This window comes from Manacus candei, unplaced genomic scaffold, assembly GCF_025592945.1.
Source record: "Manacus candei isolate 608988 ecotype Guabito, Panama unplaced genomic scaffold, ASM2559294v1 h1tg000174l, whole genome shotgun sequence".
Taxonomy (NCBI): Eukaryota; Metazoa; Chordata; class Aves; order Passeriformes; family Pipridae; genus Manacus; species Manacus candei.
Window position 1 is genome coordinate 1,007,685 of NW_026138222.1, and position 27,761 is coordinate 1,035,445.

Genomic DNA, 27,761 nt, shown 5'->3' on the forward strand with positions numbered 1-27,761 from the left:
GCCCCCTCCCCACCGCGACACCGCGGCCTAGAGGACCCCGCGGGGCGCTCTGGGGGTGAAGCCACCCCCGGAATGTCCCCTCGAGCCCCCCTGTGAGTGTCCCTGTGAGTGTCCCCGTGGGTGTCCCCGCGAGTGTCCCCGCGCCGCCGCGCTCGGCGCTCTATTGCTCCACCCTGCATCGATCGCTCGGCTCTCCCACCTGCCAACAAGCGCGCGGCTGATAGGTCGCGGCCCAAGAAGCCGCGCGCTGATTGGCCGGAGCGCCCCGTCCCACAGGACGGCCGGGCTATGTCGGCGGCGGCCGCGGCCCGGGCCGGGCTCGGGCTCGGGGAGGGCGCGGGGGGACCCTCAGGGGGCCCCTCGGGCGGCGGCGATGGCGCCGGCGGGACCCTCAATCGCTTCGTGCAGCTGCCGGCCAGGCCGCGGGCAGCGGGTGAGTGGCGGCCCGGGCGGGCGGGGGTGACCCCGAGGCTGAGGGGGCTGAGGGGGGGGTTGGAACAGGAGCATCCCCGCCCTGAGGGGACGGGCAGGGGCAGCGGGACAGCCGCGATCCCGAGGCACTGAGGGACCCGCAAACCCCGTCCCCCAGGCCCTGAGGGGTTGGGGGCCGCGGCTCTCCCTCCTCAAGGTCCGGGAGGGGGGGGGGGTGGGACTGAGAAACCGCCGTCCCCGAAGCTCTGAGGGGTCGGGGTGACCCCCCCATCACTGGGGTGCCCTGGATCGGGGCACCCCCGTCCCCGAGATCCCTGAGGGGTTTGGGACAGGAGCACCCCAATCCCAGGGGGATCCAGGACTGGGATATCTCCATTCCCAAGGTCCTGAGGGGTGACCCCCCCATCCCAGAGGGATCCAGGACTGGGATACCCCCATTCCCAAGGCACAGAGGGTTTGGGGACGGGATGATCTCCCTGTTTCTGGGGTGTCCTGGATCTGGACATTCCCAAGGCCATGAAAGGTGTCCCAAAAGCTCTGAAAGGGTTTGGGACAGGAGCACCCCCATCCCTGGGAGGTTTGAGACGGGGATACCCCCATTCCCAAGGTCCTGAGGGATGGGGACAGGGACACCCCCATCCCAGGGGGATCCAGGACTGGGATACCCCCATTCCCAAGGCACAGAGGGATTGGGGATGGGATGATCTCCCCATTCCTGGAGTGCCCTGGATCGGGACACGCCCGTCTCCATGATCCCTGAGTGGTTTGGGACAAGAGCACCCCAATCCCAGGGGGATCCAGGACTGGGATATCTCCATTCCCAAGGTCCTGAGGGGTGACCCCCCCATCCCAGAGGGATCCAGGACTGGGATACCCCCATTCCCAAGGCACAGAGGGTTTGGGGACGGGATGATCTCCCTGTTTCTGGGGTGTCCTGGATCTGGACATTCCCAAGGCCATGAAAGGTGTCCCAAAAGCTCTGGAAGGGTCTGGGACAGGAGCACCCCCATCCCTGGGAGGTTTGAGACGGGGATACCCCCATTCCCAAGGTCCTGAGGGATGGGGACCAGGGGGATCCAGGACTGGGATACCCCCATTCCCAAGGTCCTGAGGGATGGGGACAGGGACACCCCCATTCCTGGGGGATCCAGGACTGGGATACCCCCATTCCCAAGGTCCTGGGGGGTGTCCCTAAAACCCCTGAGGGGTCTGGGGACTGGTTTCCAGCTTTGTTTTCTTCCCAATTCCCATCCAGACTTCCCAGGTTTATTTTCTCCCCTCCCAGCTCTCTGCAATTCCAGAATTTACAGGTTTCTTTTCTTACTTCCCAATTCTCCAGAAATTCCAGACAATCCAGGTTTATTTTCTCACCTCCCAGTTCTCTGTCATTCCCAAGTTTCCAGGTTTATTTTCTCACCTCCCAATCCTCTGCAATTCCAGAATTTACAGGTTTGTTTTCCTACCTTCCAATTCCCATCCAGACATTTCAGGTTTATTTTCTCACCTCCAAGTTCTCTGGAATTCCAGACTTTTCAGATTTATTTTCTTACTTCCCAAAAATTCCAGACTTTCCAGGCTTATTTTCTCACCTCCCAGTTTTCTTCCAGACTTTCCAGCTTTGTTTTCTTCCCCATTCCCATCCAGACTTCCCAGGTTTATTTTCTCCCCTCCCACTTCTCTGGCATTCCCAAGTTTCCAGCTTTATTTTCTTCCTCCCAAATTCTGGGCAATTCCAGACATTCCAAGTCAATTTTTTTTACTTCCCAATCCTCATCCTGAGTTTCCAGGTTTATTTTCTCACCTCCCACTTCTCTGGCATTCCCAACTTTCCAGGTTTATTTTCTTACTTCCCAATATTCTTACAGATGTTCCAGGTTGGTTTTCTCACCTCCCAGTTTTCTGCAATTCCAGATTTTCCAGGTTTATTTTCTCACCTCCCAGTTTTCTTCCAGACTTTCCATGTCTGGTTTTTCCCAATTCCCATCCAGACTTCCCAGGTTTATTTTCTCACTTCCCAATCCTCTGCAATTCCAAATTTTCCAGGTTTATTTTCCTGCCTTCCAATTCCCATCCAGACTTCCCAGGTTTATATTCTCCCCTCCCAATTCTCCAGAAATTCCAGACATTCCAGGTTTATTTTCTCCCCTCCCACTTCTCTGGCATTCCCAACTTTCCAGGTTTATTTTCTCCCCTCCCAATTCTCCAGAAATTCCACACTTCCCCAGCTTTATTTTCTCACCTCACAGTTCCCTGGAATTCCAGATTTTCCAGGTTTATTTTCTTACTTTCCAATATTCTTACAGATGTTCCAGATTTATTTTCTCACCTCACAGTTCCCTGGAATTCCAGACATTCCAGGTTTATTTTCTCACCTTCCAGTTTTCTTCCAACCTTTCCAGCTTTGTTTTCTTCCCAATTCCCATCCAGACTTCCCAGGTTTATTTTCTCCCCTCCCACTTCTCTGGCATTCCCAAGTTTCCAGCTTTATTTTCTTCCTCCCAAATTCTGGGCAATTCCAGACATTCCAAGTCAATTTTTTTACTTCCCAATCCTCATCCTGAGTTTCCAGGTTGGTTTTCTCCCCTCCCACTTCTCTGGCATTCCAAACTTTCCAGGATTATTCTCTTACTTCCCAATATTCTTACAGATGTTCCAGGGTTATTTTCTCACCTCCCAGTTCTCTGGAATTCCAAACTTCCCAGGTTTATTTTCTCACCTCCCAAGTTCTCTGCAATTCCAGACTTCTCAGGTTTATTTTCTTACTTCCCAGTTCTCTGGAATTCCAGACCTTCCAGGCTTCTTTTCTCACCTCCCAGTTTTCTTCCAGACTTTCCAGCTTTGTTTTCTTCCCAATTCCCATCCAGACTTCCCAGGTTTACATTCTCACCTCCCAATTCCAGACTTGCCAGGTTTATTTTCTCCCCTCCCACTTCTCTGGCATTCCCAACTTTCCAGGTTTATTTTCTCACCTCCCAATTCTCCAGAAATTCCAGACTTCCCAGCTTTATTTTCTCACCTCACAGTTCCCTGGAATTCCAGATTTTCCAGGTTTATTTTCTCCCCTCCCACTTCTCTGGAATTCCAGACTTCTCAGGTTTATATTCTCACCTCCCAATTCTCCAGAAATTCCAGACATTCCAGGTTTATTTTCTCACCTCCCAGTTTTCTTTCAGACTTTCCATGTTTGTTTTCTTCCCAGTTCCCATCCAGACTTCCCAGGTTTACTTTGTCTCCTCCCAATTCTCTGGAATTCCAAAGTTTCCAGCTTCATTTTCTTCCCATTTTTTTTCCAGAGTTTCCAGGTTTGTTTTCTCACCTCCCAGTTCTCTGGAATTCCAGACTTTTCAGGTTTGTTTTCTTACTTCCCAGTTCTCCAGAAATTCCAGACATTCCAGGCTTATTTTCTCACCTCCCAATTCCCTGCAATTCCAGACTTTCCAGGTTTGTTTTCTCACCTCCCAGTTTTCTTCCAGTCTTTCCAGCTTTGTTTTCTTCCCAATTCCCATCCAGACTTCCCAGATTTATTTTCCAGTTCTCTGGCATTCCAGATGTTCCAGGTTTATTTTCTCCCCTCCCACTTCTCTGGCATTCCCAACTTTCCAGATTCCTTCCCTTTTAACTGAGGCCCTGGAATATCCACGGATTTTCCCCTTCATTCCTTCCCTCTCTTCCCCTTCCAACCATTCCTTATTAGTTTTCCAAGTTCATTATCCAGGCTGGAAAATCCATCTCTTCCCCTCTTCCTGCAGGAAAAATCCTTCCTGCCTCAGGTTTTCCTCTCCTTTCCTTTTGTTCCCAGCTCTGACAGGAATATTTGGGATCCTTATCAGATGATTCCCAGGCTCCTGCTCCCTTAGAAATTCCATAGAAAATCAGTGGGAGAATTGAAGGTCCCTGGATTGGTCCAACCAGGATATTTTCCTGAGTCACCCTTTTTCCCTGTTCCAGCTGAAATCCAGGGCTTGGATTCTCCTCCCTGCTTTTATTCCCCTTGGATTTTAGGGAAGATTCCCTTTGGGAATCCCAGGTGGATTCCCAGCTCCCTCCCCCTGGAAAAACCTTGATCCAGGAGCAGGTTTTTCCTTGTTCTGTCATTCCTGGGTCACTTTAAGGTGGAAAAGTCTCCTTGAAATCCAAGGAATAAAGGAGGAGACACAGAAAGGTTTGGGCAGGAGGGAAAGAATTCCAGACTTTTCCTCTCCATTCCTCTCAGGGAACTTTAAATACAAACATTTGGGAATTGTTTTCCAAGGGAGAATGAAACCAAGGGGAATTTCTCTTGGGAAGAGCTTTTGTGGGAGGATTTCCAGGTGTTCCAGGGAATGAGATTCCACAAGGAATGAGATTCTCCCTTGCCCTGCTCGGATCCTCCCAGAGCCATTTCCCTCTGCTTCCCTATCCCTAAACACCAATTCCTTGGAAAACTCACCCAGCAGGTGCATCCCAGACCCTTGGACACATCCCCAGCCTTTTAAATGATTCCCTGGAGCTGTATTCCCTGTTTCCCTGGAGCTGTATTCCCTGTTCCCTGAGTTGTATTCCCTGTTCCCTGGAGCTTTATTCCCTGTTTCCCTGTATTCCCTGTTTCCCTGTATTCCCTGTTTCCCTGGAGTTGTGATCCCTGTTCCCCTGGAGCTGTATTCCCTGTTCCCTGGAGCTTTATTCCCTGTTCCCCTGTATTCCCTATTCCCTGGAGTTGTGATCCCTGTTCCCCTGAGCTGTATTCCCTGTTTCCCTGTATTCCCTGTTTGCCTGGAGCTGTATTCCCTGTTCCCTGGAGGTGTATTCCCTGTTCCCCTGTATTCCCTGTCCCCTGGAGCTGTATTCCCTGGAGGTGCATTCCCTATTCCCAGAGCCGCATTCCCTATTCCCAGCGCCTCATTCCCTGTTTCCCTGTGTTCCCTGTTCCCCTGGAGCTGCATCCCCTATTCCCAGAACCGCATTCCATATTCCCAGCTCCTCATTCCCTGTTCCTGGAGCCGCATTTCCTGTTCCCAGAGCCATATTCTGTTTCCCTGTATTCCCTCTTCCCTTGGAGCTGCATTCCCTGTTCCCATCCCTCATTCCCCGTTCCCAGATCTACATTCCCCGTTCCCATCCCTCATTCCCTGTTCCCATCCCTCATTCTCCATTCCCAACTCCTCATTCCCCATTCCCAACTCTTCATTCCCTATTCCCATCCCTCATTCCCTGTTCCCATCCCTCATTCCCTATTCCCAGAGCTGTTATCCCCATTCCCATCCCTCATTCCCTGTTCCCCATTCCCAGGCCATCGCTGTCCCCCCGCCCGGAGCGGCCATCGCTGCGTTGCCGACAGCTCCAACCTGTACGTGTTCGGGGGGTACAACCCCGACTGTTCCCTGTTCCCACCCCTCATTCCCTGTTCCCATCCCTCATTCCCTGTTCCCAGATCTACATTCCTCATTCCCATCCCTCATTCCCCATTCCCAGGCCATCGCTGTCCCCCCGCCCGGAGCGGCCATCGCTGCGTCGCCGACAGCTCCAACCTGTACGTGTTCGGGGGGTACAACCCCGACTGTTCCCTGTTCCCACCCCTCATTCCCTGTTCCCAGAGCCATATTTCCCATTCCCAGGCCATCGCTGTCCCCCCGCCCGGAGTGGCCATCGCTGTGTTGCCGACAGCTCCAACCTGTACGTGTTCGGGGGGTACAACCCCGACTACGACGAGTCGGGCGGCCCCGACAACGAGGATTATCCCCTGTTCCGGGAGCTCTGGAGGTACAACTTCGCCACTGACACCTGGCACCAGCTGGGCACCGAGGGCTACATGCCCAGGGAGCTGGCATCCATGTCCCGTACGTACCGGGCGGGGTGGCATGGCATGGAAATGGGAATGGGAATGTGGGGGGTTGGCCGGGGGTGTCACTGGAGGGGTGTTCCAAGCAGAGATCCCAGAGCATCCATGTCAGGGGGGTGTGGGAACACAGTCACTGCTCCTGGAGCTACTTTAATCCTGGAGAGTTTAATGCAGGCAAGATCTGGGAATTCTGGATGATGTTTTACCAGCAGACCCCAAGTTTGGGTTGGGATTGGGAGAGGGGAAATGGGAAAGCAGGAGGTGTTTTCCAGGGGTGTCACTGGATGGTTGCTCCAAGCAGAGATCCCAGAGCATCCGTGTCATGGGGGTGTGGGAACACAGTCCCTGCTCCTGGAGCTGCTTTAATCCTGGAGAGTTTAATCTACACAAGACCTGGGAATTCTGGATGATGTTTTGCCAGCAGGTTCTGAAGTTGAGTTGGGATTGGGAGAGGGAGACTGGGAAAGCAGGAGGGGTTTTCCAGGGGTTTCACTGGGTGGTTGTTCCAAGCAGAGATCCGAAAGCATCCATGTCATGGGTGTGTGGGAATAGTCCCTGCTCCTGGAGCTGTTCTCATCCTGGAGAGTTTAATGCAGGCAAGATCTGGGAATTCTGGATGATGTTTTGCCAGCTGTTCCACAAATAGACCCCAAGGCAGGGTTGGGACTGGGAGAGGAAAACTGGGGAAGCAGGAGGGGTTTTCCAGGGCTTTCACTGGATGGTTGCTCCAAGGAGACACCTCAGAGCATCCATGTGGGAACCCCATCCCTGGTCCTGGAGCTGGGATTTAATGCAGGCAAGATCTGGGAATTCTGGATGATGTTTTGCCAGCAGGCCCCAGGTTTGGGTTGGGATTGGGAGAGGGAGACTGGGAAAGCAGGAGGGGTTTTCCAGAGGTGTCACTGGATGGTTGCTCCAAGCAGAGATCCCAGAGCATCCATGTCATGGGTGTGTGGGAACACAGTTCCTGCTCCTGAAGTTCCTTTAATCCTGGTTATTTTAATCCAGACCAGGCCTTGGAATTCTGGATGGTGTTTCCAGCTGTTCCTTGAATAGACCTCGAGTTTGGGTTGGGACTGGGAGAGGGGGACTGGGAAAGCAGGAGGGGTTTTCCAGGGGTTTCACTGGATGGTTGCTCCAAGCAGAGATCCCAGAGCATCCATGTCATGGGTGTGTGGGAACACAGTCCCTGCTCCTGGAGCTGTTCTCATCCTGGAGAGTTTAATCCAGGCAAGATCAGGGAATTCTGGATAATGTTTTGCCAGCAGATCCTGAGGTTGGGTTGGGATTGGGAGAGGGGGACTGGGAAAGCAGGAGGGGTTTTCCAGGGGTTTCACTGGATGGTTGCTCCAAGCAGAGATCCCAGAGCATCCATGTCATGGATGTTTGGGAATACAGTCCCTGCTCCTGAAGTTCCTTTTATCCTGGGTGTTTTAATCCAGGCAAGATCTGGGAATTCTGGATGATGTTTTGCCAGCAGGCCCCGAGTTTGGGTTGGGATTGGGAGAGGGAAACTGGAAAAGCAGGAGGGGTTTTCCAGGGGTTTCACTGCAGGGTTGTTCCAAGGAGACACCTCAGAGCATCCATGTCATGGGGGTGTGGGAATAGTCCCTGCTCCTGGAGTTGCTTTAATCCTGGAGAGTTTAATCTACACAAGACCTGGGAATTCTGGATGATGTTTTGCCAGCAGGTTCTGAAGTTGAGTTGGGATTGGGAGAGGGAGACTGGGAAAGCAGGAGGTGTTTTCCAGGGGTTTCACTGGGTGGTTGTTCCAAGCAGAGATCCGAAAGCATCCATGTCATGGGTGTGTGGGAACACAGTCCCTGCTCCTGCAGCTGGGATTTAATCCTGGAGAGTTTAATCCACACAAGAACTGGGAATTGTGGAGGTGTTTCCAGCTGTTTTGGAAGTGAACCCAAGTTTGGGTTGGGATTGGGAGAGGGAAACTGGGAAAACAGGAGGTGTTTTCCAGGGATTTCTCTGGAAAGTTCCAGCAGACACCTCAGAGCATCCTTGTCATGGGTGTGTGGGAGCACAATCCCTGCTCCTGGAGCTGCTTTAATCCTGGAGAGTTTAATCCACACAAGGACTGGGAATTCTGGAGGTGTTTCCAGCTGTTCCTTGAATAGACCCCGAGTTTGGGTTGGGATTGGGAGAGGGAGACTGGGAAAGCAGGAGGTGTTTTCCAGGGGTGTCACTGGAGGGGTGTTCCAAACAGAAATCCCAAAGCATCCATGTCATGGGTGTGTGGGAACACAGTCCCTGCTCCTGGAGCTGGGATTTAATGCAGGCAAGATCTGGGAATTCTGGATGATGTTTTGCCAGCAGATCCTGAGTTTGGGTTGGGATTGGGAGAGGGGAAATGGGAAAGCAGGAGGGGTTTTCCAGGGGTTTCACTGGATGGTTGCTCCAAGCAGAGATCCCAGAGCATCCGTGTCATGGGGGTGTGGGAGCACAATCCCTGCTCCTGGAGCTGCTTTAGTCCTGGAGAGTTTAATCCACACAAGAACTGGGAATTCTGGAGGTGTTTCCAGCTGTTTTGGAAGTGAACCCGAGTTTGGGTTGGGATTGGGAGAGGGGGACTGGGAAAGCAGGAGGAGTTTTCCAGGGGTTTCACTGGATGGTTACTCCAAGCAGAGATCCCAGAGCATCCATGTCATGGGTGTGTGGGAACACAGTCCCTGCTCCTGGAGCTGTTCTCATCCTGGAGAGTTTAATCCAGGCAAGATCTGGGAATTCTGGATGATGTTTTGCCAGCAGACCCCAAGTTTGGGTTGGGATTGGGAGAGGAAAACTGGGAAAGCAGGAGGGGTTTTCCAAGGGTGTCACTGGATGGTTGTTCCAAGCAGAGATCCCAAAGCATCCATGTCATGGGTGTGTGGGAACACAGTCCCTCCTCCTGGAGCTGGGATTTAATGCAGGCAAGATCTGGGAATTCTGGATGATGTTTTGCCAGCAGATCCTGAGTTTGGGTTGGGATTGGGAGAGGGAGACTGGGAAAGCAGGAGGGGTTTTCCAGGGATTTCACTGCAGAGTTGTTCCAAACAGGCATCCCAAAACATCCGTGTCATGGGGGTGTGGGAACTCTATCCCTGCTACTGGAGCTGTTCTCATCCTGGAGAGTTTAATCCACACAAGGACTGGGAATTCTGGATGATGTTTCCAGCTATTCCACAAATAGACCCCAAGTTTGGGTTGGGACTGGGAGAGGAAAACTGGGAAAGCAGGAGGTGTTTTCCAGGGGTGTCACTGGATGGTTGTTCCAAGCAGAAATCCCAGAGCATCCGTGTCATGGATCTGTGGGAGCACAATCCCTACTCCTGGAGCTGTTCTCATCCTGGAGAGTTTAATCCACACAAGGCCTGGGAATTCTGGATGATGTTTTGCCAGCAGATCCTGAGTTTGGGTTGGGACTAGGAGAGGGAAACTGGGAAAGCAGGAGGGGTTTTCCAGGGGTGTCACTGCAGGGGTGTTCCAAGCAGAGATCCCAAAGCATCCATGTCATGGGTGTGTGGGAACACAGTCCCTCCTCCTGGAGCTGGGATTTAATCCAGGCAAGATCTGGGAATTCTGGATGATGTTTTGCCAGCAGATCCTGAGTTTGGGTTGGGATTGGGAGAGGGGAAATGGGAAAGCAGGAGGGGTTTTCCACGGGTTTCACTGGAAACTTCCAGCAGACACCTCAGAGCATCCGTGTCATGGGTGTGTGGGAGCACAATCCCTGTTTCTGGAGCTGGAATTTAATGCAGGCAAGATCTGGGAATTCTGGATGATGTTTTGCCAGCAGGCCCCGAGTTTGGGTTGGGATTGGGGATTTTTCTAACTGGGAAAGCAGGAGGGGTTTTCCAGGGATTTCACTTCCAACCGCCATCCCGGAGCATCCAAACCCAGATGTTTTTGTTCACTGCCCATTTTCCCAAGCAGCCCTTTGGATTTATCCCTGCATTTAGCCTGGACTCTCCCTCCTTTGGAGCCCTCAGTGCAGTGTTTGAGCACTCCCTGCTCTCCACGCCTTGGGATCACGGAATGCTTGGCCAGGGACCAATGGCAGGGACACCCTCCCCCTCCACCATCCCAGAACCACCCCAGACCCGGCTGTTTTTCCCAGTTCATCCCAAGAAATGTCCCTCTCTCCCAGTGGTCCTGCACGGGAACAACCTGCTGGTGTTCGGGGGCACCGGGATCCCCTTCGGGGAGAGCAACGGCAACGACGTCCACGTCTGCAACGTCAAGTACAAGAGGTGGGCCCTGCTCAGCTGCAGGGGCAAGAAACCCAACAGGATCTATGGACAGGTGGGAAAGAATTCCCTGGGAGCCACAATTCCCTGCCCTGGGAGTTGTTCTCCCCCCCCCTCCTTGGAAGGAAAATTCCCCCCTCCGGGAATAAAATGCGGGGAAATCCCGCGCGAGGGAAGCAAGCGGTTCCCGGAGGTTTCCCGGGAAAAGGGAGGGTGGTGGGGGGGTCAGGAGGGTGGGAATGTGGTTGCTGAACACCTGGAGAGGTGGGGTGGGAAAGGGGGGAGGATTTAAGGGGTTGTTCTGGGACCTCAGAACCTTCAAAGCCCAAAATTGGGAGTGAAAAGGGGTCGAAACTCCGAATTCTTAATGAAAAAAAAGGGGGTTGGAGGGTTTGGGGTCAAAACTCGGAGTGAAAACTGTGGGGTCAGACCCCAAACAGTGGGGTTAGGGTTTATTTTCCAACCCCAAACTCCAAATGCAAACAGTGGATTTAGGTTTATTTCCAAACCCCAAACTCTAAATGAAAACAGGGGTTTGTGGATCAAATCCCAAAACTCTGAATGAAAACAATGGATTTAGGTTTTATTTCCAACCCCAAAACTCTTAAATGTAAACAGGGATTTGTAGGTTTTATTTACAACCCCAAAACTCCAAATGAAAACAGTGGATTGAGGTTTTATTTCCAACCCCAAAACTCCAAATGAGAACAGGGGATTTAGGTTTTATTTTCCAACCCCAAAACTCCAAATACAAAGAGTAGATTTAGGTTTAGTTTCCAAACCCAAAACTCCAAATGCAAACAGTGGATTTAGGTTTTATTTTCCAAACCCCAAACTCCAAATAATAACAGTGGATTTAAGTTTTATTTTCCAAACCCCAAACTCTAAAACAGGGGTTTGTGGATCAAATCCCAAAACTCTGAATGAAAACAGGGGTATGTACATTTTATTTTCATATTCCAAACTCTAAATGCAAACAGTGGGTTTAGGTTTTATTTCAAACCCCAAAACTCCAAGTAATGACAAGAACAAGAACTTTTAGGGCTTATTTTTATCAGAAAAACAACTTTTAGGTCTGATTTTTATTAGAACAACAACTTTTAGGTTTTATTTTTATTAGAAAAACAACTTTTAGATCTGATTTTTATCAGAACAAGAATTTTTAGGTCTTATTTTTATTAGAACAAGAACTTTTAGGCCTCATTTTTATCAGAATAACAACTTTTAGGTGTTATTTTTATCAGAATAACAACTTTTAGGTGTTATTTTTATTAGAACAAGAATTTTTAGGTCTTATTTTTTTCAGAACAACAACTTTTAGGTCTGATTTTTATTAGAACAAGAACTTTTAGGGCTTATTTTTATCAGAAAAACAACTTTTAGGTCTGATTTTATTAGAACACAAACTTTTAGGGCTTATTTTTATTAGAACAAGAACTTTTAGGTCTTATTTTTATTAGAAAAGCAACTTTTAGGTGTTATTTTTATCAGAATAACGACTTTTAGGTGTTATTTTTATTAGAACAAGAATTTTTAGGTCTTATTTTTATTAGAACAACAACTTTTAGGTCTCATTTTTATCAGAACAAGAACTTTTAGGGCTTATTTTTGTTAGAACAAGAACTTTTAGGTCTCATTTTTATCAGAACAAAAACTTTTAGGTCTTATTTTTATTAGAACAGCAACTTTTAGGTCTCATTTTTATTAGAACAAGAACTTTTAGGGCTTATTTTTATTAGGAAAACAACTTTTAGGGCTTATTTTTATTAGAACAAGAATTTTTAGGTCTTATTTTTGTTAGAACAAGAACTTTTAGGGCTTATTTTTATCAGAACAAGAATTTTAAGGTCTCATTTTTATTAGTACAAGAACTTTTAGGGCTTATTTTTATCAGGAAAACAACTTTTAGGTCTTATTTTTCTTAGAAAAACAACTTTTAGGTCTTTTTTTTTATCAGAACAAGAACTTTTAGGGCTTATTGTTATTAGAACAGGAACTTTTAGGTCTCATTTTTGTCAGAACAACTTTTAGGGCTTATTTTTATCAGAATAACAAATTTTAGGTCTCAGTTTTATCAGAACAAGAATTTTAGGGCTTATTTTTATCAGAACAAGAACTTTTAGGGCTTATTTTTGTTAGAACAAGAACTTTTAGGTTTTATTTTTATCAGAGTAACAACTTTTAGGTCTTATTTTTATTAGAACAACAACTTTTAGGTCTCATTTTTATTAGAGCAACAACTTTTAGGGCTTATTTTTATTAGAAAAACAACTTTTGGGTCTTATTTTTGTTAGAACAAGAATTTTAGGGCTTATTTTCATCAGAACAAGAACTTTTAGGTCTTATTTTTATTAGAACAAGAACTTTTAGGTCTCATTTTTATCAGAACAACAACTTTTAGGTCTCATTTTTATTAGAACAAGAATTTTAGGGCTTATTTTTATCAGAACAAGAACTTTTAGGTCTTATTTTTATCAGAATAACAACTTTTAGGTCTGATTTTTATTAGATCACAAACTTTTAGGTCTCATTTTTATTAGAACAACAACTTTTAGGTCTCATTTTTATTAGAGCAACAACTTTTAGGGCTTATTTTTATTAGAAAAACAACTTTTGGGTCTTATTTTTGTTAGAACACAAACTTTTAGGTCTCATTTTTATCAAAACAAGAACTTTTAGGTCTGATTTTTATTAGAAAACAACTTTTAGGGCTTATTTTTATCAGAATAATAACTTTTAGGGCTTATTTTTATCGGAACAAGAACTTTTAGGCCTTATTCGAGCAACTTTTAGGTCTCATCTTTATCAGAACAAGAACTTTTAGGTCCCATTTTTATCAGACCAACAACTTTTAGGTGTTATTTTTATCAGAACACGAACTTTTAGGTCCCATTTTTATCAGAAAAACAACTTTTAGGTGTTATTTTTATCAGCACAAGAACTTTCAGGTCCCATTTTTATCAGCCCCAGAACCTTTGGGGCTCCCTGGCTGCCCGTGGTGTCCGGGCATTCCCTCCCCCCGCGGTGTCCCCTCTCCCTGCGCTCCCCCAGGGGATGTTTTAGCAGGGCCAAGGCCCCTTCCCCTGTCCCCGGGGTGGGGAAGGGCAGGAATTCCCCGTTTCCCGGCCCCAGAGGTGCCCCTGTGCCCGCTCTCCCCAGGCCATGGCCATCATCAACGGCTGCCTCTACGTGTTCGGCGGCACCACCGGCTACATCTACAGCACCGACCTGCACCGGCTCGACCTCAACACCCGCGAGTGGGTCCAGCTGAAGCCCAACAACATGTCCTGTGACATGCCCGAGGAGAGGTGGGCATGGAAAACCCCCAGCAGGGGTTTTAGGATTGTTGGCAGGCCGGGAGGGAGGAGCTGGTGAGGGTTTGGGAGTGCGGGAAGGGCTTTGTCGGGACGCTGATCCCGACGCCGGGGAGCTGGGATGGGTGGGTGATCCTGGGTTTGTCCTGGGATGGGTGGGTGATCCTGGGTTTGTCCTGGGGAGCTGGGATGGGTGGGTGATCCTGGGTTTGTCCAGGGGAGCTGGGATGGGTGGGTGATCCTGGATTTGTCCTGGGGAGCTGGGATGGGTGGGTGATCCTGGATTTGTCCAGGGGAGCTGGGATGGGTGGGTGATCCTGGGTTTGTCCTGGGGAGCTGGGATGGGTGGGTGATCCTGGGTTTGTCCAGGGGAGCTGGGATGGGTGGGTGATCCTGGATTTGTCCTGGGGAGCTGGGATGGGTGGGTGATCCTGGATTTGTCCAGGGGAGCTGGGATGGGTGGGTGATCCTGGGTTTGTCCTGGGGAGCTGGGATGGGTGGGTGGTCCTGGGTTTGTCCAGGAGAGCTGGGATGGGTGGGTGATCCTGGGTTTGTCCTGGTTTAGGGCTGGGATGGGTGGGTGATCCTGGGTTTGTCCAGGAGAGCTGGGATGGGTGGGTGATCCTGGGTTTGTCCTGGTTTAGGGCTGGGATGGGTGGGTGATCCTGGGTTTGTCCAGGGGAGCTGGGATGGGTGGGTGATCCTGGGTTTGTCCTGGGATGGGTGGGTGGTCCTGGGTTTGTCCTGGGATGGGTGGGTGGTCCTGGGTTTGTCCAGGGGAGCTGGGATGGGTGGGTGATCCTGGGTTTGTCCAGGGGAGCTGGGATGGGTGGGTGATCCTGGGTTTGTCCTGGTTTAGGGCTGGGAGATCATCACAGGGGTGTGGGGTGGTTTGGGTTGGAAGGAGCAGGGATCAGTGCTGGGCCCAGAGAGTGGTGGGGATGGAGCTGCATCCAGCTGGGATCCGTCCCCAGGGGTGTCCCCAGGGATCAGTGCTGGGCCCAGTCCTGTTTAATGTCTTTATTGATGATCTGGATGAGGGGATGGAGGGAACCATCAGCACATTGCAGGTGAGCCCAAGCTGGGGGAGTGTTGATGTGCTGGAAGGCAGGAGGGCTCTGCAGAGGGCCCTGGCCAGGCTGGATCCATGGGCTGATTGCAAGGGGCTGAGGTTCCCCAAGGCCAAGGGCCGGGTCCTGCCCTTGGGCCACAAGAAGCCCCTGCAGTTTGGGTTGGAAGGACCTTGGAGATCCGTCTCATTCCACCTTGGACCTTCTCATCCACCTGTGAGATCCATCCCCTTCTAATCCCTGCCTGCACAGGGACACCTCCCACTATCCCAGCTTGCTCCAGCCTGGCCTTGGACACTTCCAGGGCTCATCTTAGGGAGAAAAAGGGCTGGAATGTTGCTGGATGTGGATCCTACATTGCTCCAACCTGACCTTGGACACTTCCAGGGATCATTTTAGTGAGGAAAAGGGCTGGAATATTGTTGGATGTGGATCCCAAGTTGTGGCAGCCTGGCCTTGGACACTTCCAAGGATCATCTTAGTTATGAAAAGGGCTGGAATGTTGCTGGATGTGGATCCCAGATTGCTCCAGCCTGGCCTTGGACACTTCCAGGGATCATCTTAGGGAGAAAAAGGGCTGGAATGTTGCTGGATATGGATCCCAGGTTGCTCCAACCTGGCCTTGGACAATTCCAGGGCTCATTTTAGAGAGGAAAAAGGGCTGGAATTTTGATGGATGTGGATCCCAGATTGTTCCAGCCTGACCTTGGACAATTCCAGGGCTCATCTTATTTATGAAAAGGGCTGGAATGTTGTTGGATGTGGATCCCAAGTTGTTGCAGCCTGGCCTTGGACACTTCCAAGGATCACCTTAGCAAGGAAAAGGGCTGGAATTTTGATGGATGTGGATCCCAGATTGCTCCAGCCTGGCCTTGGACACTTCCAGGGATCATCTTAGTGAGGAAAAGGGCTGGAATTTTGATGGATGTGGATCCCAGGTTGCTCCAACCTGGCCTTGGACAATTCCAGGGCTCATTTTAGAGAGGAAAAGGGCTGGAATATTGTTGTATGTGGATCCCAAGTTGTTGCAGCCTGACCTTGGACAATTCCAGGGCTCATCTTAGTTATGAAAAGGGTTGGAATGTTGCTGGATGTGGATCCCAGATTGTTCCAACCTGGCCTTGGACACTTCCAGGGATCATTTAAGTGAGGAAAAGGGTTGGAATATTTTTGGATGTGGATCCTACATTGCTCCTGCCTGCACAGGGACACTTCCAGGGCTCATCTTATTTATGAAAAGGGCTGGAATGTTGCTGGATGTGGATCCCAGGTTGCTCCAGCCTGACCTTGGACACTTCCAGGGCTCATCTTAGAGAGGAAAAGGGCTGGAATATTGTTGGATGTGGATCCCAAGTTGTTGTAGCCTGGCCTTGGACACTTCCAAGGATCATTTAAGTGAGGAAAAGGGCTGGAATGTTGCTGGATGTGGATCCTACATTGCTCCAGCCTGGCCTTGGACACTTCCAGGGCTCATCTTAGAGAGGAAAAGGGTTGGAATATTTTTGGATGTGGATCCTACATTGCTCCAGCCTGGCCTTGGACACTTCCAGGGCTCATTTTAGTGAGGAAAAGGCTGGAATGTTGTTGCCTCTGGAGTCCTGCTGCTCCATAAATCCCTGGGTGTAACTCCCACGGCGCTCCCAGAAAACCACCCTGTGCAATCCAGGGAAACTCCCCCCTCTCCCAAGGGACAGCCAGGCTCGGAATTCCTCCTGGAATCCCTGGCCCTGGAGGCTTTTCCAGAGGTTTTTCCCATCCTTTCCCCCCAGGTACAGACACGAGATGGCCCACGACGGGCAGAGGATTTACATCCTGGGAGGGGGAACCTCCTGGACAGCCTATTCCTTGGACAAGGTGAGGCAATTCCAGCTGGGAATTCCCTGGCACTGCCAGAAATCTGATTATTTGGGTGGGTTTGGGGGTTTTTGTGTTTGTTTGTGGGGTTTTGTTTCGGTTTTTGGGGTTTTTTGTGTTACTTTTTCTTGGTTTTTTATGCTTTTTAATTTTATTTATTTTTTGTTGTCACGAAAGAAAATGAAAGGTCCACTTTTCCTTTCATGAAAGAAAATGAAAGGTCCACTTTTCCTTCCCCTTCCTGCCCCTTGTTTTCATTTCAATTCACAGAATCTGAATTTATTTCATTAAATTCCGTTCCTGTCCCTTATTTTCATTTCAATTCACAGAATCTGATTTTATTTCATTAAATTCTGTTCATGTCACTTATTTTCATTTCAATTCACAGAATCTGAATTTATTTCATTAAATTCCATTCCTGTCCCTTATTTCAATTGCCAGAATCTGATTTTAATTTCATTAAATTCCATTCACATCATTTATTTTCATTTCAATTCATATAATCTGATTTTATTGCATTAAATTCCATTCCTGTCCCTTATTTTCATTTCAATTCACAGAATCTGAATTTATTTCATTAAATTCCATTCCTGTCACTTATTTCAATTCACAAAATCTGATTTTTAATGCAATTAATTGCCTTCCTGTCCCTTATTTTCATTTCAATTCACAAAATCTGATTTTAATTTCATTAAATTTTCATTTCAGTTCACAGAATCTGATTTTATCTCATTAAATTCTGTTCCTGTCAGTTATTATCATTTCAATTCATATAATCTGATTTTATTTCATTAAATTCTGTTCATGTCACTTATTTTCATTTCAATTCACAGAATCTGAATTTATTTCATTAAATTCCATTCCTGTCCCTTATTTCAATTGCCAGAATCTGATTTTAATTTCATTAAATTCCATTCACATCATTTATTTTCATTTCAATTCATCTAATCTGAATTTAATTCATTAAATTCCCTTCTTGTTCCTTATTTTCATTTCAATTCACAGAATCTGATTTTAATTTCATTAAATTCCGTTCCTGTCAGTTATTTTCATTTCAATTCATGTAATCTTATTTTAATTTAAATTAAATTTAATTTAATTTAATTTTAATTTAATTTAAATTCTATTCACATCACTAATTATCATTCCACAGAATCTGGTTTATTTCATTAAATTCCACTCCTGTCCCTTATTTTCATTTCAATTCTCAGAATCTGATTTTATTTCATTAAATTCCATTCACATCATTTATTTTCATTTCAATCCATGTAATCTGAATTTATTTCATTAAATTCCACTCCTGTCACTTATTTTCATTTCAATTCATGTAATCTTATTTTAATTCAATTTAATCTAAATTAAATTAAATTAAATTCCACTCACATCACTAATTGTCATTTCACAGAATCTCATTTAATTTCATTAATTCCACTCCTGTCCCTTATTTTCATTTCAGATCACAAAATCTGAATTTAATTTCATTAAATTCCATTCCTGTCACTTATTGTAATTTCAATTCACAGAGTCTGATTTTATTTCATTAAATTTTCTTTTCAGTTCACGGAATCTGATTTTATTTCATTAAATTCCATTCCTGTCCCTTATTTTCATTTCAATTCCCAGAATCTGATTTTATTTCATTAAATTCCACTCCTGTCAGTTATTTTCATTTCAATTCATGTAATCTTATTTTAATTTAATTTAATTTAATTTAAATTAAATAAAATTCCATTCACATCACTAATTATTTCACAGAATCTCATTTTATTTCATCAATTCCATTCACATCATTTATTTTCATTTCAATTCATGTAATTTGATTTTATTTCATAAAATTCCATTCCTGTCCCTTATTTTCATTTCAATTCACAGAATCTGATTTTAATTTCATTAAATTCCACTCCTGTCCCTTATTTTCATTTCAATTCACAAAATCTGAATTTTTTTTCATTAAATTCCATTCCTGTCCTTTATTTTCATTTCAATTCACAGAATCTCATTTTATTTCATCAATTCCATTCACATCGTTTGTTTTCATTTCAATTCATGTAATTTGATTTTATTTCATTAAATTCCATTCCTGTCTCTTATTTCAATTCACAGAATCTGATTTTATTTCATTAAATTCTCTTCATGTCACTTATTTTCTTTTCACAGAATTTGATTTTAATTTCATTAAATTCCATTCACATAATTTATTGTCATTTCAATTCATGTAATCTGAATTTAATTCATTAAATTCCATTCCTGTCCCTTATTTCAATTCACAAAATCGGAATTTATTTCATTAAATTCCATTCCTGTCATTATTTTCATTTCAATTCACAGAATCTGATTTTAATTTCATTAAATTTTCATTTCAGTTCACGGAATCGGATTTTAATTTCATTAAATTCCATTCCTGTCAATTATTTTCATTTCAATTCGTGTAATCTTATTTTAATTTAATTTAAATTTAATTTAATTTAATTTTAATTTAATTTAATTTAAATTCCATTCACATCACTAGTTGTCATTTTACAGAATCTGGTTTATTTCATTAAATTCTGTTCCTGTCCCTTATTTTCATTTCAATTCATGTCATCTTATTTTAATTTAATTGAAATTAAATTAATTTAAATTCCATTCACATCACTAATTGTCGTTTCACAGAATGTGAATTTATTTCATTAAATTCCATTCACATCATTTATTTTCATTTCAGTTCACAGAATCTGATTTTAATTTCATTAAATTCCACTCACATCACTAATTGTCATTTCACAGAATCTCATTTAATTTCATTAAATTCCATACACATCATTTATTTTCATTTCAATTCACAGAATCTGATTTTAATTTCATTAAATTTTCATTTCAGTTCATGGGATCTGATTTTATTTCATTAAATTCCATTCCTGTCCCTTATTTTCATTTCAATTCATGTAATCTTATTTTAATTTAATTTAAATTAAATTAAATTTCATTTAATTTTAATTTCATTTAAATTCCATTCACATCACCAATTGTCATTTTACAGAATCTGGTTTTATTTCATTAAATTCCATTCCTGTCCCTTATTTTCATTTCAATTTACAAAATCTGATTTAATTTCATTAAATTCCATTCACATCATTTATTTTCATTTCAGTTCATGTAATCTGAATTTATTTCATTAAATTCCATTCCTGTCACTTTTTTTTTGTTTCAATTCACAGCATCTGATTTTAATTTCATTAAATTCCACTCCTGTCCCTTATTTTCATTTCAATTCTCAGAATCTGATTTTATTTCATTAAATTCCATTCACATCATTTATTTTCATTTCAATTCACTGAATCTGAATTTATTTCATTAAATTCCACTCCTATCAGTTGTTTTCATTTCAATTCATGTCATCTTAATTTAATTTAATTTAAATTAAATTAAATTAAATTCCATTCACCTCACTAATTGTCATTTCACAGAATCTCATTTAATTTCATTAAATTCCATTCACATCATTTATTTTCATTTTAATTCACAGAATCTGAATTTATTTCATGAAATTCCATTCCTGTCCCTTATTTTCACTTCAATTCATGTGATCTTATTTTAATTTAATTAATTTAAATTAGATTTAATTTAATTTTAATTTCATTTAAATTCCATTCACATCACTAATTGTCATTTCACAGAATCTGGTTTTATTTCATTAAATTCCATTCCTGTCCCTTATTTTCATTTCAATTCTCAGAATGTGATTTTATTGCATTAAATTCTGTTCATGTCCCTTATTTTCTTTTCACAGAATCTGATTTTATTTCACTAAATTCCATTCACATCATTTATTTTCATTTCAATTCATGTAATCTGAATTTATTTCATTAAATTCCATTCCTGTCCCTTATTTTCATTTCAATTCACAGAATCTGAATTTAATTTCATTAAATTCCATTCCTGTCAATTATTTTCATTTCAATTCATGTAATCTTATTTTAATTTAAATTAAATTTAATTTAATTTAATTTTAATTTCATTTAAATTCCATTCACATCACTAATTATCATTCCACAGAATCTCATTTAATTTCATTAATTCCACTCCTGTCCCTTATTTTCATTTCAATTCACAGAATCTGAATTTAATTTCATTAAATTCCATTCACATCATTTATTTTCATTTCAATTCATGTAATTTGATTTTATTTCATTAAATTCCATTCCTGTCCCTTATTTTCATTTCAATTCTCAGAATCTCATTTTATTTCATTAAATTCCATTCACATCATTTATTTTCATTTTAATTCACAGAATCTGATTTTATTTCATTAAATTCTGTTCATGTCACTTACTTTCTTTTCACAAAATCTGATTTTAATTTCATTAAATTCCATTCCTGCCCCTTATTTTCATTTCAATTCTCAGAATTTTCCACAGTGAAACCCTGGATCAGGGATATTCCATAATGAAATCCAGGATCAGGGATATTCCATAATGAAATCCAGGATCAGGGATATTCCATAATGAAATCCAGGATCAGGGATTTTCCACAATGAAATCCTGGATCAGGGATATTCCATAATGAAATCCAGGATCAGGGATATTCCACAGTGAAATCCTGGATCAGGGATATTCCAGAATGAAACCCTGGATAAAGAATATTCCATGTGGAAATCTGGATCAGGGATATTCCACAATGAAATCCTGGATCAGGGATATTCCATAATGAAACCCTGGATCAGGGATTTTCTAAAATGACAAGCCAAGTATTCCCAAATAATCCCGAGCCAGCAGGGTGGGATTTGTCCCATTCCAGGTTATTTGGGGAGCCATAATCCCGGTTTTTCCTGGAGCTGAGCTGGGCTTAGGGGGTGGGGTTTAGTCCTGCTTAGTTCCTGACTCCCCAAAGGGATTTTTTGGGATGGGGGACGAGCTCCTGGATGCTCCCTGTCATTCCAGATCCACGCCTACAACCTGGAAACCAACACCTGGGAGGAGATTCCCACCAAACCCCACGAGAAAGTCGGTGAGTCCGGGAATTTCCTGGGAAAAACGGGGACCAAAGGGGCTGGAGGAGGCAGGTTTTCCTAAAACAGTGTTAAATGAAATGTGGGATCGACGGGAATGGTGAATCCATGGCGGGATAAATCAGGCTGGGATTTAATCCCGGTTTTGGAGTCGTGGCTGGGCTTTGGCAGCCAGGATTAAAACCCATGGGAAGGGATTTAAAGCCAGGAGGGGATCCCTGGATCCCTGATCCTGGCCCTGCTCCCAAAAATTCCAGCTCTCCCTCTGAGTGCTGCCCTGGCCTTTCCCTGGATCCCTGATCCTGGCCCTGCTCCCAAAAATTCCAGCTCTCCCTCTGAGTGCTGCCCTGGCCTTTCCCTGGATCCCTGATCCTGCTCCCAAAAATTCCAGCTCTGCCTCTGAGTGCTGCCCTGGCCTTTCCATGGATCCCTGATCTTGCTCCCAAAAAATTCCATCTCTCCCTCTGAGTGCTGCCCTGGCCCTGATCCTGGATCCTTGATCCTGCTCCCCAAAAATTCCATCTCTCCCTCTGAGTGCTGCCCTGGCCTTTCCCTGGATCCCTGACCCTGGATCCCTGATCCTGGAGTCTTGATCCTGGCCCTGCTCCCAAAAAATTCCGGCTCTCCTTCTGAGGCACCAAGTCTGCCCTGACCTTTCCTTGGATCCCTGATCCTGGCCCTGCTCCCAGAAAACCCCAGCTCTCCCTTTGAGTGCTGCCTTGGCCTTTCCTTGGATCCCTGATCCTGCTCCCAAAAATTCCAGCTCTGCCTCTGAGTGCTACCCTGGCCTTTCCCTGGATCCCTGATCCTGGCCCTGCTCCCAAAAAATTCCAGCTCTCCCTCTCAGTGCTGCCCTGGCCTTTCCTTGGATCCCTGTTCCTGCTCCCCAAAAATTCCAGCTCTCCCTCTTGTGTGCTGCCATGGCCTTTCCCTGGATCCTTGATCCTGCTCCCAAAAAATTCCAGCTCTGCCTCTGAGTGCTGCCCTGGCCTTTCCCTGGATCCCTGATCCTGCTCCCAAAAAATTCCAGCTCTCCCTCTGAGTGCTGCCCTGGCCTTTCCCTGGATCCCTGATCCTGCTCCCAAAAAATTCCAGCTCTGCCCCTGAGTGCTGCCCTGGCCTTTCCCTGGATCCTCAGAGCTGCTTTTCCAAGCCCTGGGTGGGAGCTGGGACAACATTCCAGCCCCTTTCTCCCTTCCCTGGAGAGGAACTTTTATACCTGTGGCTGCAGGAAAGCACAAAATCCCTGGAAAAAAAATCCCACCCAGGAGCCCGGGCTGAAGCGCTGGGGCAGAATTCCCGCTTCCCTGGGGACTTCAAACCGACTGGAATTGCTTTTATTGATTCCTTTTTTCATTTATTTCTTCATTCCCAGGTTTTCCAGCTGCCAGAAGGTGCCACAGCTGCGTCCAGATAAAAAATGGTGAGATTTGGCCTCTGGAAAACCCATGGATCTGGGAAAACCGGGCACTGGGGAGCTGGGAAAGCTGCAGGGAATGTGTGGCTTTCCTGGAAGGGGTTTTTTCCCTAATTCCCAGGCCTTGAGCAGTCCCAACGTTGATCCTTCTTTTTTCCAAGCTCCTCAGGCTGAGGACTGAATTCCCTGTGTTCCAGGAGGGAATTCCCAGGAGGGAAATGATCCCAGTGCCCTGCAGCCAGCGGGAATTCGCTGCCTCGGGGTCGAGAACTTGGGAAAAGCTGGGAATGAGGAGGGATCAGGAGCTGGGGCTGCTCCCTGGGGGTTTGAAATCCAGGCTGGGAGAGCTGGGAATGTTCCCCTGGAGAAGAGAAGGCTCCAGGAAAATCTTGGAGCCCCTTGCAGGGCCTGAAGGGGCTCCAGGAGAGCTGGAGAGGGACTGGGGACAAGGGATGGAGGGACAGGACACAGGGAATGGCTTCCTACTGCCAGAGGGCAGGGATAGGTGGGATATTGGGAAGGAATTGCTGGCTGGGAGGGGCTGGAATGGATTTCCCAGAGAAGCTGTGGCTGCCCCTGGATCCCTGGGAGTGTCCAAGGGCAGGTTGGAGCAACCTGGGATAGTGGGAGGTGTTGGGATTGGAACTGGCTGATCCCAAAGTCCCTTCCCACCCAAACCATTCCAGGATCATTTCAGTGCTCCGGGAGCTCCCGGGAGCTCAAACAATCCCCCATCCCAAAAACCCCTGGAGGGGAGGAGTCAATCCCTGACTTCTCCCGGGCTTGGGAACAACCCTGGGAATCCTCCAGGCTCTCCTTCTCTTCCAGACGTGTTCGTGTGCGGGGGCTACAACGGGGAGGTGATCCTGGGGGACCTCTGGAAGCTCAACCTCCAGACATTCCAGTGGGTGAAGCTCCCGGCGGCGATGCCGGAGCCCGTCTACTTCCACTGCGCCGCCGTCACGCCCGTGAGTCCCTCCCCGGGCATTCCCAGACATTCCCGGGGTCGGGAGCGCCCATCCCAGGGCAGGGGATCCCAAAATAAGGGGGTCTGATCCCACTGGGAAGAGCCTGAAAGGTTTGACACCTGAGCCTGTTCCCAACCCTTTGGAAATCACTGCTGAGAGGGTTTTTTGGCCATGATGAAGAGCTTGGAATTGGGATCATTCCTGGCATTGGGATCGTCCATCCAAGCCCTGATCCAGGGGGTGAGGGCTGCAAACAGGGCTGGTGTTCCCAGGGAAGTGACCTCTGCTGGATGCAGCAGTTTTTGGGAGGCTTTTGCTATTTTAGTGGAATTTTTGGGGTGGAACTCACCTAAGAATCCAGAGCAGCTCCTGCTTTTCCTGGTTGTGATTTATTAACACTTTGTCCCACTCCATTTTAATGGAAAATTTTTGGGTGGAACTCCCCCAGACTCCAGAGCAACTCCTGGTTTTCCTGGCTGTGTTATCCCTGTGTAATTCCCTCTTTTCCCATCCAGGCTCTATCCTAATTTATTAACACATTGTCCCATTCCATTTTAATGGAATTTTTGGGCTGGAACTCCCCCAGAATCCAGAGCAGCTCCTGCTTTTCCTGGCTGTGCTATCCCTGTGTAATTCCCTCTCCCTCTCTTCCCATCTAGACTCCATAGTAATTTAATAACACTTTGTCCCTAAATCCCAAAATTCTGAAATGGATTTTTTGAGGTGGAACTCACCCAAAATCCAGAGCAACTCCACAGCCAGCTCCTGCTTTTCCTGGCTGTGATTTCTCAACCCTTTGTCCCTCTCCTCAAATGGAATTTTTGGGCTGGAACTCCCCCTGAATCCAGAGCAGCTCCTGGTTTTCCTGGCTGTGCTATCCCAGTGTAATTCCCTCTTTTCCCATCCAGGCTCTATCCTAATTTATTAACACTTTGTCCCATTCTATTTTAATGGAATTTTTGGGCTGGAACTCCCCCAGACTCCAAAGCAGCTCCTGTTTTTCCTGGCTGTGTTATCCCTGTGTAATTCCCTCTTTTCCCATCCAGGCTCTACAGTAATTTATTAACACTTTGTCCCATTCCATTTTAATGGAATTATTGGGGTGGAACTCACCCAAAATCCAGAGCAACTCCACAGCCAGCTCCTGCTTTTCCTGGCTGTGATTTATTAACACTGTCCCATTCCATTTTAATGGAATTTTTGGGCTGGAACTCCCCCAGAATCCAGAGCAGCTCCTGCTCCCTGTGTAATTCCCTCTCCTTCTCTTCCCATCCAGGCTCTATCCTAATTTATTAACACATTGTCCCATTCCATTTTAACAGAATTTTTGGGGTGGAACTCCCCCAGACTCCAGAGCAGCTCCTGGTTTTCCTGGCTGTGCTATCCCTGTGTAATTCCCTCTCTTCCCATTTAGACTCCATAGTAATTTAATAACACTTTGTCCCTAAATCCCAAAATTCTGAAGTGGATTTTTTGGGGTGGAACTCACCCAAAATCCAGAGCAACTCCACAGCCAGCTCCTGCTTTTCCTGGCTGTGATTTCTCAACCCTTTGTCCCACTCCTCAAATGGAATTTTTGGGCCGGAGCTCCCCCGGATCACTCCCATTTTTCCCGGGCCATTCCATAATTCCGTGTCCGTGTTCCCGCAGGCCGGCTGCATGTACGTGCACGGAGGGGTGGTGAACATCCACGAGAACAAACGGACTGGCTCCCTCTTCAAGCTGTGGCTGGTGGTTCCCAGCCTGCTGGAACTGTGCTGGGAAAAGCTCCTGGAATATTTCCCCCACTTGGCCACCCTGTCCCGGCCTCAGCTCCTGCACCTCGGACTCACCCAGGGACTGGTGGAGCGGCTAAAATGAGGGTTCTGCTCCTCCCTCACCCCCCCCCGAGATTCCCTGTGCCGCAGAACCCCCTTCCCAGCCTTATTTATGGACACCCTGGATCGGTGGGAACGCCGGGAACCCGCCCGGAGCCTCATCCCGCGGATCCGGCGCCGCCTTCCGGGACCTTCGGAGCCCTTGGGAAAGCAAACAAACAAACAGAGAGACAAACAGAAATCAATCCCCTTTTTATTTATGGAGCTCTCAGATCCCAAAACCTTCCCTGGGACTCATCCAACCAGCCCGCTGCTGGGATTAATTAGGGAGCTAATTAAGGAATGGCCGCCCGCACTGACTGACGAGGAACAGTCGCCGCACAACCACCCCCCGGCTGCTCTTTTCCTGGGATAACTCATCCCTCCTTCCCAGCTGAGCTCCCCCTCTCCCATCCCAACAATCCCTCCTGAGCTCCCCCTCTCCCATCCCAACAATTCCCAGCAGTCCCTCCTGCTTTTTGCACGTCTTTCCCGGGCCGTATTCCCGCAGCTTTCCCCGGAGCAGCGCTTGGAAACAACCCCCCTGCCCCTCCTCGAGAGGTTTCCTTGGAAAACCAGAGGGAAAAGCTGCTGCTCCAGGGCAGCTGAACAGGGAGTGGGGAGGGAGAAGCTTTGCCTGAGGCTGTTTTAACCTTTCCTGCTCGTGGAATGAGCCCCAGGAAAACTCCCCCCGTGGATTTCGGGCTCCAAACCCCCCCCAGCTCTCGGCCTCTCCCGCCTTTTCCACTTTCCCTTCTTCCCACACATCATTCCCGGCCCTTTTCCTCGTGTCACCACCCTCCCTGCTCCCTTTAAAACCGGGTTCAAGCGTGTAAAGGCCCAGGAAATCCCAGGGGAAAAGGGCAGGGAGAGGGATCCAAGGGAGCAGGGAAGGAGGGGCTCCACGCTCTGTCCCTTCAGCTCGGCTCCGGAGCCCCTCCAGTGGCCCCTGGAATTCCTGCTGAATCCTTCCTTTTCCGTCTCAGCCCATTTTTTTAAGTGCCTTTTCTTTTAAACATCAGCTTTTCCTGCTCACCCAGGGCCAGGCTTCCAGCTCCAAACTGGGCTTTCAGTTCCCTTTCCAGAGGCTGCATTCCCATCCCAATAAACCGGAGCGGCGTCGATCCCGAGGCCCTGCCTGCTGCCGTCGCTGCCATCCCGAAAAACTCACCAGCCCAAAAAACTCACCTTCCCCTGGGCCTGGGCAGGGGTTTTCCTCCTTCTCCACCTTCACTTCCTGCTTTTTTTTCCCCTCCAAGGCTCAGGAAAATCGAAGCTGAGGCTTCCCTGGGTGCTTTGGAGCAACAGAGTCTTCGGCTCTGTCCCTTGGGATTTGGAGATTTTGGACCTTGGAGGTCTTTCCCAACGTTCATGATGTTGTTCCAACCCCTTTCCCAGCTTCCCTGGCTGCAGATCCCGCTGCTCCTGGCTTGGGAGCTGGATCCAGCCCCTCCTGGCAGCTCTGGGAAGGGTTCCTGGTTTGGGATCCTTCCATCCTGAACATCCACCTTTGCCTTCCCAGTCCTGCCAGGACCTTTTTCCTGGAGCATCCCCCTCATCCCTGTGCTGGTTCTGCCCTTCCAGGAGCATCTCCCACCGTTCCCAGGACCATCCAAGCCTGGATATCTGTGAGCCAGCAGCTTCCTGAGGCTCCTTCCTTGCTCCAGAAAACTCCAGAGCTTTCCTCTGAGGGAGGAAAGCAAAGCCCCTCTCTCCGTGATTTTTGGGAATCTGGAGAGGTCCCAGCTGGCTGGAAGGTGGGGAATTTCAGGAAGGGCAAGGAGGAGGAGCCTGGAAAATCCAGGCC

The 27,761-nt window shown here is 46.9% G+C and overlaps 2 protein-coding genes and 2 long non-coding RNA genes across 12 annotated transcripts; 2 read left to right on the plus strand and 2 right to left on the minus strand.

The window, feature by feature from the left end:
- Positions 1 to 271: 271 nt before the first annotated feature.
- On the plus strand, positions 272 to 27,078 carry KLHDC10 (kelch domain containing 10). Its single transcript, XM_051773621.1, has 9 exons — positions 272 to 433; positions 6,027 to 6,248; positions 10,389 to 10,543; positions 13,648 to 13,796; positions 16,642 to 16,726; positions 21,646 to 21,712; positions 23,089 to 23,136; positions 23,959 to 24,098; positions 25,749 to 27,078. The coding sequence occupies exons 1-9, from the start codon at positions 289 to 291 to the stop codon at positions 25,956 to 25,958; spliced, it is 1,221 nt and encodes a 406-aa protein (XP_051629581.1). The 5' UTR covers positions 272 to 288; the 3' UTR covers positions 25,959 to 27,078.
- Positions 1,408 to 4,467, plus strand: LOC127463772 (uncharacterized). 9 transcript variants are annotated; one of them, XM_051773611.1, is made up of 5 exons: positions 1,492 to 1,789; positions 1,923 to 2,393; positions 2,832 to 2,868; positions 3,652 to 3,873; positions 3,990 to 4,294. In XM_051773611.1, exons 1-5 carry the CDS (start codon positions 1,492 to 1,494, stop codon positions 4,264 to 4,266), a joined length of 1,305 nt encoding a protein of 434 aa, XP_051629571.1. In that variant the 3' UTR covers positions 4,267 to 4,294. The 9 variants fall into 9 exon arrangements, with proteins under 9 accessions (XP_051629575.1, XP_051629571.1, XP_051629572.1 ...); XM_051773612.1 differs by lacking the exon at positions 2,832 to 2,868 and adding an exon at positions 3,269 to 3,305; XM_051773609.1 differs by lacking the exon at positions 2,832 to 2,868 and adding an exon at positions 3,089 to 3,305 and having other exon boundaries at positions 1,923 to 2,306; positions 3,481 to 3,873; positions 3,990 to 4,292.
- On the minus strand, positions 2,323 to 3,660 carry LOC127463775 (uncharacterized). The gene is made up of 3 exons (XR_007900930.1): positions 3,588 to 3,660; positions 2,824 to 3,241; positions 2,323 to 2,385 (listed from the first exon to the last, which is right to left on the minus strand). It is a non-coding gene; the product is annotated as an uncharacterized LOC127463775 (long non-coding RNA).
- On the minus strand, positions 11,705 to 12,917 carry LOC127463777 (uncharacterized). Its single transcript, XR_007900938.1, has 4 exons — positions 12,822 to 12,917; positions 12,514 to 12,635; positions 12,051 to 12,297; positions 11,705 to 11,802 (listed from the first exon to the last, which is right to left on the minus strand). It is a non-coding gene; the product is annotated as an uncharacterized LOC127463777 (long non-coding RNA).
- Positions 27,079 to 27,761: the final 683 nt, after the last annotated feature.